The sequence below is a fragment of the Bombyx mandarina genome, chromosome 07 (assembly GCF_030267445.1).
Source record: "Bombyx mandarina strain Sakado chromosome 07, ASM3026744v2".
NCBI lineage: Eukaryota > Metazoa > Arthropoda > Insecta > Lepidoptera > Bombycidae > Bombyx > Bombyx mandarina.
The window spans coordinates 9599584-9611734 of record NC_143214.1 but is presented as its reverse complement, the minus strand read 5'-3'; the positions used below and the strand labels follow the sequence as shown (position 1 = coordinate 9611734).

Here is a 12151-nt window from a genome sequence, read left to right as displayed (position 1 = left end):
AGATTTTTCAAAGCACTGATCATGCTAGGGCTAGTGTTAGCAAATTCTCTCGGGTTGAGCCCGTGAGTTTACCTACCCGTCCGGGCGTAGCTGAAATAGCCTCTTGGGATACCAGCGAATAGGTAGATTAAAAAAATCTCTCCTGATAATAATAAAGTTACATAGTGTACTTTTAATACGCTTCAAATTTTTTTTATATTTTTTTTTTATTGCTTAGATGAGTGGACGAGTTCACAGCCCACCTGGTGTTAAGTGGTTACTGGAGCCCATAGACATCTACAACGTAGACGCGCCACCCCCCTTGAGATACAAGTTCTAAAGTCTCAGTATAGTTACAACGGCTGCCCCACCCTTCAAACCGAAACGCATTACTGCTTCACGGCAGAAATAGGCAGGGCGGTGGTACCTACCCGCGCGGACTCACAAGTGGTCCTACCACCAGTAAAATAAATGGATGTTCAGCGTTTTTTTGGTTTTTGCTAGAAATACGTATAGTAAGTTCGGAATACGTACCCATTTTACCGATGTAAGTTACATCTACCTGGCGCATCTTATCGGGAACAGATTCTTTTGGGAAGGGCGTCACGTATGTGACCTGTGAAATTAGCTGTATATTATTATATATAACATATATATAAATTCATATACTAATCTGGTTCTACACGAAATAGGTGCAAGCTGCCCAAGAAAGGAAAAAAGTGCGTGCGCACACTTTGTCACGTGTCAGAAGTGAAACTTCTTTGGCAAACAATTTTTTTATTTATATTATACTTATAAATATAGTAAAATCTCAGATGATGAATATTAAATTAAAATTCCTCGTGATTTTTTGTAAATAGTAAAAACACCTGACCTTAATTAAAATGTATACATAATAATTCTCAAATTCGTAAAGAGCATTCATGAAATATTATTATTTTACATTTTATGATAGATAAATCATTAAAATCTCAAATGACGTATTGTAAATTAAAATGCCACGTGTTTTCTGTCAATATTAAAATCTCCTAACCTTCAAACGAATTAACATAAAAATATTGTAAATGAACCTTTCTTTCCCTACCTATCGTTCGTTGTCGAGCCGTTCGTTGCAAGCGACGGGTTCGACGAGAAGTAATCTGAACAAATATTTAGTATAGGACGATTTACTTTTTTTTTTTTTTTTTCCTACCTAAGCTGAGAGCCTTGAGAGGCTATATCAGCGTAACCCTAACTTTAGTAGGTGAGCTCACGGGGCTCAAACCTGACGATGTTGCTAACACGAACCCTAGCAAGAGTCGTGCTTCGCAGAATCTACCACCGGATCGGAAACGCGACCCACTGAGAAGATCCGGCGAGAAACTCAGTGGGCTGTGTCTGAGAGTTAATTTACTCGTCGAGCCCTTCGTCGCAAGCGACGGGTTCGACGAGAACGGTGACCGGTGCTTGAAGTACCTAAAAGCACCGTTAGTGGATCGGGAGGATCCGAGATGACGTGTTTTGGGCGACGTCGACTGCTTTCCATTCTGTCCGCAGGATCGGGAATGTAGTTACCGGCGGCCACGATGAGAGGGTTCTCGTGTCGTGCCGCTTTATCGAAGTGGCGCATGGACGCCGACTGAATATACTTACTGATGGACTCTAAGTCCAGGTCGTCATGGAGGTCGACGTTCCTGACGAACCACGGGGCTCCGACGGCTATCCTGCAAAAACGGGATTGAATAATTTGAAATGTTTTTAGGTGTATGCGGGCCGCGTGAGCGAACACTACACTTGCATAGGTCATGACGGGGCGTATGCAAGTTTTGTAGAGTGTCACCTTATTTCTAAGGGACATTTTACTTCGCCTACATATCATCGGGTAGAGACGTCCTAGAATGAAGGCGGCACGGTCGCGTACCGTCTTAATGTGGGGGCGGAATGTCATCCTACTGTCGAGGGTGACGCCTAAATATTTGACCTTCGGGGCCCACGGTATGGGCTGGTCGAACATCATGATTGGGCGAACGGCGGGGGCGGGGGTGTTGACGCGCCTAGTCGGGAGAGGGATGCTCAGCGTGGTGTTCGGAGGGCGACCCCTTTTGAAGAGCACCGCTGTGCTTTTCGTGGGGTTGATGTCGATGCGCCACTTCCGGAACCACTGTCCCATGGTGGTAGCTGCGGTCTGAAGTCGTCGATGAAGCAACGCCTTCTTCCTACACGAGTAGTAGATGGCGGTGTCATCGGCGAAGAGCGCCAGATGGGTCTCCGGAGACCGGGGTATATCGTTGATATACAAACTGAATAGTAACGGGGAGAGGGCGGAGCCTTGCGGGACTCCGGCTGTGACGTGACGGGGCCGGGAACGCGTTCCCTCGACTCGATATCGGAACGAACGGTTCGACAAGTAGTCTCGTATGATGAGCACGAGTCTGTCTGGCACTCCCATGTTATACAGTTTGTATATCAAACCGTTGTGCCAGACTTTGTCGAACGCCTTCGCTATATCGAAGAAGAGGGCTCCTGTCGGAATGGGTTTCCGCCTGTTCAGCCCTAGTAAGATGTGCTCCGTGAGGCGGTGCACTTGATGGACGCACGAGTGTCTGGCGCGGAATCCAAACTGCTCGTCTATCAGAATTTTGTTCGCGGATACAAAGTCCCAGAGGCGTTTACGAAGGAGCCGTTCGTATAATTTGCCTATCGCCGGGAGGAGACTGATGGGGCGGTAACTCGCGGTTTCATTCTTCGGTTTGCCCGGCTTGTGTATGCCGATAACGTCCGCTTCTTTCCACGCCGCGGGAAAGATGCAGTTCGTCATAGCAGCATTTAATATCGTGGCCAACATCGTTATCAGTTGGGCTGGTAACAGTTTTAGCGCGCGGTTGCGGATGCCGTCGGAGCCGGGAGCTTTCCGTGGTTGTAGGCTATCGATCGCCTCCTTAACCTCGGAAGTGGTAATGGGGGGTAACGCGTCCGAGGGCGGCAGGGAAGCTCTGCGCTCGACCTCCCTGTCGACGAACTCGGTGTGTTCGGGGTCCGCGTGTTGAGTGCTGGTGGTGCACTGTTCTTGCAGTGCATCGGCCAGCAACTCTGCCTTGTCATCGTCATCGTAAGCCGGTGGTTGGCCTGAGGGGCGTACGAGAGGCGGCATAGTGACGATAGTTTCGGACTTGAGGGTCCTAGCTAGTCGCCAGTATGCTTGGTGAGTGGGCGCGAGTTCTTCTAAATAACTATCCCAGTTTTCGTTTCGGGCGTCGCTTAAGCGGGATTTGACCTCCCGCTGTAAGCGACGCATCCGAGTCCGGTTTGAATCCGTGGGATATCGATCGTAGGCCCGGATTGCCGCGTTTCTGATTCTAACGAGGTCCCTAAGATCGGGGGAAAGTCTGATGCGGTGGAAGCAGTCCTCCACATCGACTTGTTTCGAGGATCTTATGATCGCCGTCGAGACGTGATCAGTGAAGATGTTTATGGATTCGACGGTATCCTCGGGGGATGGAGTTGAATCCGGGCCGCAAGGGAGGATTGGTGGAGCGGTGTCAGCTAAGCACGTGCCCAGCTTCTTCCAATCCACCATGGTCCTCGTATCTGGTTCGCGGTTGAGTGGGCGACCGAGCTGCATGACGACAGGTCGGTGGTCTGAGTCGAGTTCTGACATTGCCTCGATGGAGCGTAAGCGCAGAGTTACGTTCCTCAGCAGTGCCAGATCTATTGTGCTCGGACGACGCGCGGCGTTGTACGGATAGCACGTGGGGGTCGGGGGGTTGAATATTTCGAATGTGAGGTCGTCTATGAACGCGTCGAGACGCCTACCGTTCACATTCGTGCGATGGCAGTTCCACCTAGTGTGGTGGCAATTTAAATCGCCTGCCAGGATGACCGCGTCCCCCATACCGAGCAGTGTCTCGAGGTCACTGCTCAGGAGGGGTTTGTCAGGGGGGAGATAGACGGATGCGATGACGATCGGCTGGTGTCCCGTCAGCGCGATGCGGCACACTGACGCCTCGATATGTAAGAGCGAGGGAGTATCGAGAGGGACGCAGTGCAGGGCCCTCCTATAGTAAATGACAGTCCCGCCCTTGCGGGTGGAGAGTCTGTCATTCCTAACCATGACGTAATTCGCGACTTTGGGGTCGCGACGCGAGGGCTTTAGGAAGGTCTCCTGCACCAGAAGGATGTCGATGAGATTGTCACGGAGAAACTCATATACTTGGTCGCGCTGACGCGCGAGTCCGTTAGCATTATAAAATGCTAACTTTAAGGAACGCGGTTTTACCCTACCGTTGTTGGCCATTGATTACCGGTAATCAAGCCAGCGTACGCTGGACGGACTCGATGACGTCCATATGGTCGAACGTCGCGTATAGGCGGTCATCGGCCGTGACCGCCCTGCGCATGGCGTCGGCGAACGAGCGCATGCGATCTATATTTATCGCGGCGATATAATCCCGCACGATTGAAAAATCGTTTACGGCAGGCCGCGCGGGGCCGGGGCGAGGCGCGGGACCGGGCGCGAGGGCGGGGCGCGGCGCGAGCAGGGGCTGGGGTGCCGGTGGTTTCCCTGCCAACGTGAGCGGCAGCGGTTTTGCCCACGCGGAGACGGTGGGCACCGGTGCCGGCACGAAGGCAGGTTTCGGCGCGCGGGGCGCCGAAGTCTTTGGGCCGACGGTTTTCAGTGGCGCGTTGGCCAGACGCTTCCGCGGGGCCTTGGGGCATCCGCGGTAGTTGGCCGTGTGACCCTGCTTTTGGCAGAGCACACAGCTCGGCGGTTCGGTCGCGGTCTCCTTGACCCGCGAGCAGTCGGCTGTCGCGTGGTCACCGAGGCACTTTACGCACCGCGGACGCGCGTGGCAATTGCGCGCGGAGTGGCCATAAAGTTGGCACCTATGGCACTGCCCGGGAGTGCCTTTTTTGTGTGGGGCCTCGACGGTGACCCCTGATAAACCGCAAACGGTGCGGAGACTTGAGGCGATCCGTTTGCCTTCCGGAGTAGGTTCTAGCGCGACGAGAACCATGTTATACGGGAACTTGTCCCGACCGCTGTGCATACGGTGCACACTTACTATCGGGTACGCCTGCCCGATTAGGTTTTCCTTAATTAGCTCGACGTCGAGCTCCTTTGGTACTCCGCGTATTACTACGCGGAGCTCGCGGTCCTCCTGGAGTGCATAGGTGTGGTAACCTATGCTCTCTTTTCGGAGGTAAGATGTGAGGGCCCTATGGTCGCCCGGCGTTGCGACCTTAATTTGAATCCCGTGCGCGAGATTACGCGCTTGGGAGTAATTTATTTTATTGGCCGTAAGGGCCTGGGATACCCGGTTCCACGCTGATTTTTCCCGTAGGATTACGGGCGGGGGCGCGGTAATTTTATTGACGGGCGCGGGTTTCGGCGACGGGGTTGCGCGGCGAGGGGAGTCGGGTGAGACCACGACTTTAGGTCGCGACGCGTTCGCGGCCTTGGGCTGTTTTGGCGCTGTGGACGGTTCCACGGCACGGGCGCGTTTTTTGCCGCGCGTGACGGTTTTGAACCCATCGGAGGTTCCGGGCTGCGGGCTCGTCGCGGACTCGAAGTCCATCTCCGATCCGGTATCGGAGTCTGAACCGGAGTTGGCGATTGACGACGCGACGGACGAGATCGGTGTAAACGTCGCGGGTGCGTTAGGCGCCTCGCTGGCGCTAGGCGCTTCATGAGTCGCTACGTGAATACGTGCGCTCGAAATGGATTTGGGGGCGGGGCATGTTTGTGCGGCTCTGAACGACGCGGCGAGGGACGCGGGCGGGGGGGAACTTGCGCGGGCGGCCCTGTAGGCCGCGAATTCGGCCGTGAGGTTAGATAGGACCGGGTACTTCTCGGCAAGTAACCCGAGAAACCCTAATAACTCTTCTTCCATGGTTTCTTTTGCCCGGGGGGGGCGTCCCCGGGACTTAAGGCACACTCGCCGAAAGGCGAGTCCCCTGAGTAGGAGTTCACCCCCTGAGCTTTACCAGCTCCAAGGGGGGGGAGTGCCTTTGCCGTGAAAACGGCAGTCGGCTGGGAATTGGGGTGGAAAGTTGGGAAGGTAGGGCTCCACTGGGTTGTGAGAATGCCACAACAAGCGGTGATCTCAGTGGAGTTTTAGTCTCGAAAGAGACTGTTTTTCACGCCGAATAAATAATTAAATTTAATAAATGAGATGAGTGAAATGATAGTGTGAAGTTGTCGTTGCGAGTGCACAATCAACAAGCTCGAATCGCTTTTACGACACAAGGTCGCGACGCCAGCGATAGTGCGTCAAGAATTCGCAACAATGCCGCGATCGGTGCGACAACGACAATGCAACGAAACTCGAGACACAAGATCGCGACGGCAGCGACAATTTTTCGTAAAAACGCGTCCGGACTGTACGGCGATGCAATCGGAACTGAATGGGACGATTTACAAATTTATCACCAAAAAAATATTGATATATTTAACTAGTACAAGACGATATGCGACAGAATTCCCATCTAAAGTTCTAATATTTAACTACTTTTTTTTCCTACCTATGCTGATAGCCTTGAGAGGCTATTTCAGCTTCACCATAACATGTAGGTGAGCTCACGGGCCTCAAACCGTAGTGTTGCTAACACTGGCCCTAGCAAGAGCAGTGCTTCGCAGAATCTACCACCGGATCGGAAACGCGACCCACTGAGAAGATCCGGCGAGAAACTCAGTGGGCTGTGTCTATGGGTTAATTCACTCGTCGCGCCCTTCGTCGCAAGCGACGGGTTCGACGAGGACGGTAACCGGTGCTTGCGGTACCTAAAAGCACCGTTAATGGATCGGGAGGATCCGTAATGACGTGTTTTGTGCGACGTCGACTATTTACCATTCGGTCTACAAGATCGGATATGTAATTCCCAGCGGCCACGACAAGAGGGTTCTCATGTCGTGCCGCCTTTTCAAAGCCGCTCTGGCGCAAGTTAACTATTAAACGAATACATCAACAATTTTTTTCTTTTATTGCTTAGAATGGGTTACTGGAGCCTATAGACATCTACAATGTAAATGCACCACCCACCTTGAGATATAAGTTCTAAGATCTCAGTATAGTTACAACGGCTGCCCTACCCTTCAAACCGAAACGCATTACTGCTTCACGGCAGAAATAGGCAGGGCGGTGGTACCTACCCGCGCGGACTCACAAGAGGTCCTACCACCAGTAATTACGCAAATTATAATTTTGCGGGTTTCACTTTTATTACACGATGTTGTTCCTTCACCGTCGAAGTCAATCGTGAAAATTTGTTGAGTACGTAATTCATTAGAAAAATTAGTACCCGCCTGGGATTCGAACACATGTGCATCGCTTAACACGAATGTGCCGGACGTCTTATCTCTTAGGCCACGACGACTTCATTATCACAATAAATCACACAACTTCACTCCTCGTGTTCCCCTATAGGCTGATGACGATGATGATGATGGTGATGTGGCTCAACTGTAATATAGCAGCTGCAGTGACCCATAACAATATGAACGCCAAAAATGGCACATTAGTATTACTGGCGCCAATTAGTACTGCATTCCAGTTCAAATTCAAATTCAAATTCAAAATCATTTATTTCAACATAGATGTCAGTATGACACACTTGTTGAATGTCAAAATATATAAAATATCACTAAAATATAGTTTGAAGCGATGTTTGAAGGTAGAGAGTGACAGCCAATTGAGATCCAGACCTCGTGTCTCAAGGAGGGTGGCGGCATTGACATGTCATGTCTACCATGCCTGTCTTTTTTTAGAGAGTTCATCTCTATCAAAAGTATAGAAACATCGCCATAATTATATCGACATTATCATGCGTGCGGCACTATATTCGTTGCTAAAAATTGCTTCCCAACCGCAATATAGCGCTCAAAAAAAAAAGAAAAAGAAACAAATAGAATAAAGAAAAAACATTTATTTTTCTACCTTAATTAGTTTTACCTTAATTACTGTAACTATAATAGTTTTTTACCTATGAAGTTGCCGTTTAGTATACAAAAAGTTACTTTTTTTTTTTTTATAATCCAAATATGAACCAATGATATTAATGCTTCTCTGACAGTGCTTATTTTTTTAACGCCCTCCTTGAAGAAGTCAGGTGTACAGGAGCCAGGAGCCAACAAACTCTTCAAAGGCATTTTGTATTGCCAAGAAGTTACAAAATTTGGGAAAAAATTTCACTTTATATCTCTGGTTAGTATGGCGCAAAACTTTCGTCGCCCGCAATAGCGACATTTAATAAAACAGTGTTTTTTTATTGTTATTTATTTATTTCGTAACAGCCTAAAAAAGTAATCTCTTATATTATAAAACTCACCTCGTGGCCAGCATTTAACAATAACTCCGCTGCAGCCTCTCCAAGTATATTATGACTTTTCATAGGAGTCGTAAATACAATCAATATTTTATAACAATCACATGTTAATACAAACGAGAATAAACTTATTAATAATTTAATATTCATTGTAAATTTAGTGTCTGCGTCCGTACGTGTATCACTTTAATTAAAATATGATGTAATAAAATTTATTTTTTGAAAGTGCAGCTAACCCCTAACACCTGAATAAATAAATACGAACAAATAAAACAATATATCTGCAAGGTTCTGCGACGTCTACCAACCAAAGTACAAAACCTATACAATAATATCACCATCACTGAATTTTATGTTTAAAATGTACGTTACAATGAGTATTCTTGAAGATAAATCTCAAAACGATTGACGTGACCAGAACAATAGCGAGCAGATCTAAGTACAGCTTCTGGTAGAAAGGCACGTGCAGTGCTGGTGATCGCAGATGGAGAGCTCCTTTAGTCTTGACGACGTGCTCCACCCAGTGGACCAGCTCAGCACCCGGAGACACCGGACGATCGTGATATATCAAAGATAACTCCTTTATTTTTTCTATGTACCTATAAAAGAAATATCGAGTAAGCCAAAATTACAATACATCACCCACATCCTGCAAGACTGGTCTCTTCTGAACAAAGATGTGCTTTATTATTTTTTTAAATTAAATTTACTGTGAAATAATCTTGCCTTCCAATTAACGATTTTTACTGAATTTTTATTACATTTTGACAAGTAACTTCACGGAGGCCATTGGAATCACAATACCACCCTCCATCTTGAAACGTGATGTCAAATATCCAATTGCAACGTTTAATGACCTTCCTGATCTTAGTGCCCATCCTTGAAATTGCAACGCATGACTGCTACGTGGCAAAAATAGATAGGAAATAGATAGGTGGTACCTACTCATTCGTGTTCGACGGTCTACGATCAGTTAATACTGGTACACGAAACACTGATATAATACTCAAAGAACTTAGTCCACTATTCTAAACCGACTCCTAACAGCCAAAATATCCGACTAACCTAGAATTATTGATCATTTCCGCAACAGCTTCCTCCAGGTCACGGACCATCGTGAACGATAAATCCACTCTCCTCGCAATACCTTTCTGGACTGCTCTGTTGACGTTACCAAACTGATCGGCAAAGACCGGTATGCCGATGATGGGCTTACCAAAATGTACAGCCTCTGTTGTCGATAGAAGACCTCCGTGAGTTATGAAAAGAATGCAGTTCGGGTGTGCTGAAAACAAGGAATGTAAAATATTAAGTCTGTTCTTTTTATTGCTTAGATGGGTAGACGAACTCACAGGCCACCTAGTGTTATGTGGTTACTAGAGCCCATAGACATCTACAACGTAAATGCGCCACCCACCTTGACACATAAGTTCTAAGGTCTCAAGTATACTTACAACGGCTGCCCCACCCTTCAAACCGAAACGCATTAGTACTTCACAGCAGAAATAGGCACGGTGGTTGTACCTACCCGCGCGGACTCACAAGAGTTCCTACCACCAGTCTGTGAAGGTAATGGTAACTTAAAAAAAAACTTGCCTTGTATGAGCACCGATAAATCTAAAATTATTCTTGTCTACATCTCGCGTACAAAAATAAACTCTTCGCTCTGTCTCTTAGCAGCAAAATGAAATAATTACTTAAATAGCAGTGTGCGTTCTCTTTGATTAGTTGTAGTTGGCAATTTTCTAACTAATAACTTATAATCATCTTCAAATAGTCCTAGTCATTTCCTGTCATCAACATCTATACTCCTATTTAACTATTATACAAACATTAAATAATTTAAACCAATCATGTATTTTGAATCACGCCATCATTAGATTAACTTTGTCTGTTGCTATTCCCAATGCCTTAAATCTATTAAGGGGAAATCCGGACGATTTTTAGTACATACGAAACAAAAGTTTTACAGTTCAATACATAGTTAAATCCTACAATTTATAAGCTAAAGAGTATTTGACAAAACCCCCACTGAGTTTCTCACCGGATCTTCTCAGTGGGTCACGTTTCGGATCCGGCGGTAGATTCTGCGAAGCACTGCTCTTGCTAGGGCCAGTATTAGCAACACTCCGGTTTTTGCCCCGTGAGCTCACCCACACGTCAAAGAGAAGCTGAAATAGCCTCTCAAGGCTATCAGCATAGGTACGGAAAAAAAATCTATTTGACTGTGTTGTTCGCTTTGTTTCGAATTTTATTTTGTCAATTCTATCCGTATTCGTCGCGATTACTAAAACTTTGGAATACTTTCGCACCGCAATCACTTAAAGACACAACGAAAATATTTTAGAACTTACCCAGGATACTCTGTTGCGGTGCCCATTTCAATAAATGAACGTTTTCCGGTAATGGCGATAAGTTTTCCTCAAACTTCCATAAAACCGTCTGCTTTAATTGGCTAAACATTTTCAATAGTCCCTCTTTAATCTCCTTCGGTAGATCTTTGCTCTTCAAATTCGAGCCCATACTGAAGTAAATGACGCCGTGTTTTGATTCGTTCATTATTTTTTGTAGATCCTGTACAATTTTGATCGAATTATTTAAACTTTCGCTCTAATACCTACTCTGTCTAGGTGTTTCGTAGGTTTAATTTATGTGAATTTTGAGTTCGTTTACTCATTTGGCATTAACAAGGCACCCACTTCACCGAAAAACAGATGTTTCCCTTTTCATTTTTTCTAACTACTTTGAAGGGTGAGGCAGCTGTTTTGCTGTAAAAATGAGACTTAGAACTCATGTCTGAGGGATCTGCGGCATGTACGCTGTTGATGCCTATAAGCTCCGGTAGCCACTTAACACCGCATGGGTAGTGTATATCCTTAACTACGATTGCAAGAACTCGGGCAAATTGAGCAGCTTTGAAACAAACGTAATCGATGTTTCTAATAAAATGGGTAACGATTTCACCTAAACTCCATAACATTGGCAAAGTTCAACTATCACGAATACCATTCGTGATGATTTATCCTCATAGCGATTCGGCACTCCGCGTTGAAATCCAGGCTGGTTTTAGTGCGAGGTCAATAGTATAGTTATAGCATCAGCTCGCATTTCAAAAATTTCGAAAATCAGCTCTCCTACTACATATATTTCATTAAGAGGATTGATAATTCGTAAAAGACCACCTTTACCTGTATGTGGTAATTTCAAAGTCGTTCAGTAATCATCTGTAAGTAAAACTTAAGCAGTTTATTTCCAAAGAATACTCACCAGTGGCAATTCTTTTACATTTCCATCAATATGGTAACCACCAATGGCTTTGTAATTAATCGGTACCTTAATCGCATCTCCCAACGAGACATGAGAATTACCGAGCAGCAAAGATCCATTGTATCTCACTTCATCATAGTTCGGTACTGGCTTACCGTTCTTTTTTATTATAGGAGCAATATTGCTGTCGTATATATACTTTTCAAGATCGTATACCCACCTAAGAAGCAAATTGTATAATTTGAGAATAATTTGTTTAATTAAAACTATTATTTAACGTCTACAGTAGGTATACTTTAGTCGTAATAGTCATATAGTTTAGTCGTACGTGACACTTTTTTTTTATTGCTTAGATGGGTAGACGAGCTCACAGCCCACCTGTTTTTAAGTGTTTACTGGATCCCATAGACATTTACAACGTAAATGCGCCACCCACTTTGAGATATGAGTTCTAAGGTCTCAGTATAGTTACAACGGTTGCCCCAGCCTTCAAGCCGAAACGCATTACTGCGTCACGGGAGAAATAGACAGTGTGCTGGTACCTACCCGTACGGACTCACAAGAGGTCCTACCACCAGTAAAATACTGTTGCTTGGGGAGCTTA

The 12151-nt window shown here is 46.4% G+C and overlaps 2 protein-coding genes across 2 annotated transcripts in view; both read right to left on the bottom strand.

Moving 5' to 3' along the window:
- The window catches only part of UGT10289B (UDP-glucosyltransferase), an 18359-nt gene extending 9929 nt beyond the window's left edge, over positions 1 to 8430 (bottom strand). Inside the window, exons 1-2 of the mRNA XM_028169512.2 lie at positions 8284 to 8430; positions 514 to 595 (exon numbers count right to left, since the gene is read on the bottom strand). Of these exons, the coding sequence (XP_028025313.2) occupies positions 514 to 595; positions 8284 to 8430 (229 nt within the window). The remainder of the gene's footprint in view (positions 1 to 513; positions 596 to 8283) is intronic.
- Positions 8406 to 12151, bottom strand: part of Ugt3 (UDP-glucosyltransferase protein 3) — a 17260-nt gene continuing 13514 nt past the window's right edge. Inside the window, exons 6-9 of the mRNA XM_028169509.2 lie at positions 11548 to 11767; positions 10635 to 10854; positions 9346 to 9565; positions 8406 to 8879 (exon numbers count right to left, since the gene is read on the bottom strand). Coding sequence (XP_028025310.2) covers positions 8621 to 8879; positions 9346 to 9565; positions 10635 to 10854; positions 11548 to 11767 — 919 coding nt within the window. The 3' untranslated portion in view covers positions 8406 to 8620. The remainder of the gene's footprint in view (positions 8880 to 9345; positions 9566 to 10634; positions 10855 to 11547; positions 11768 to 12151) is intronic.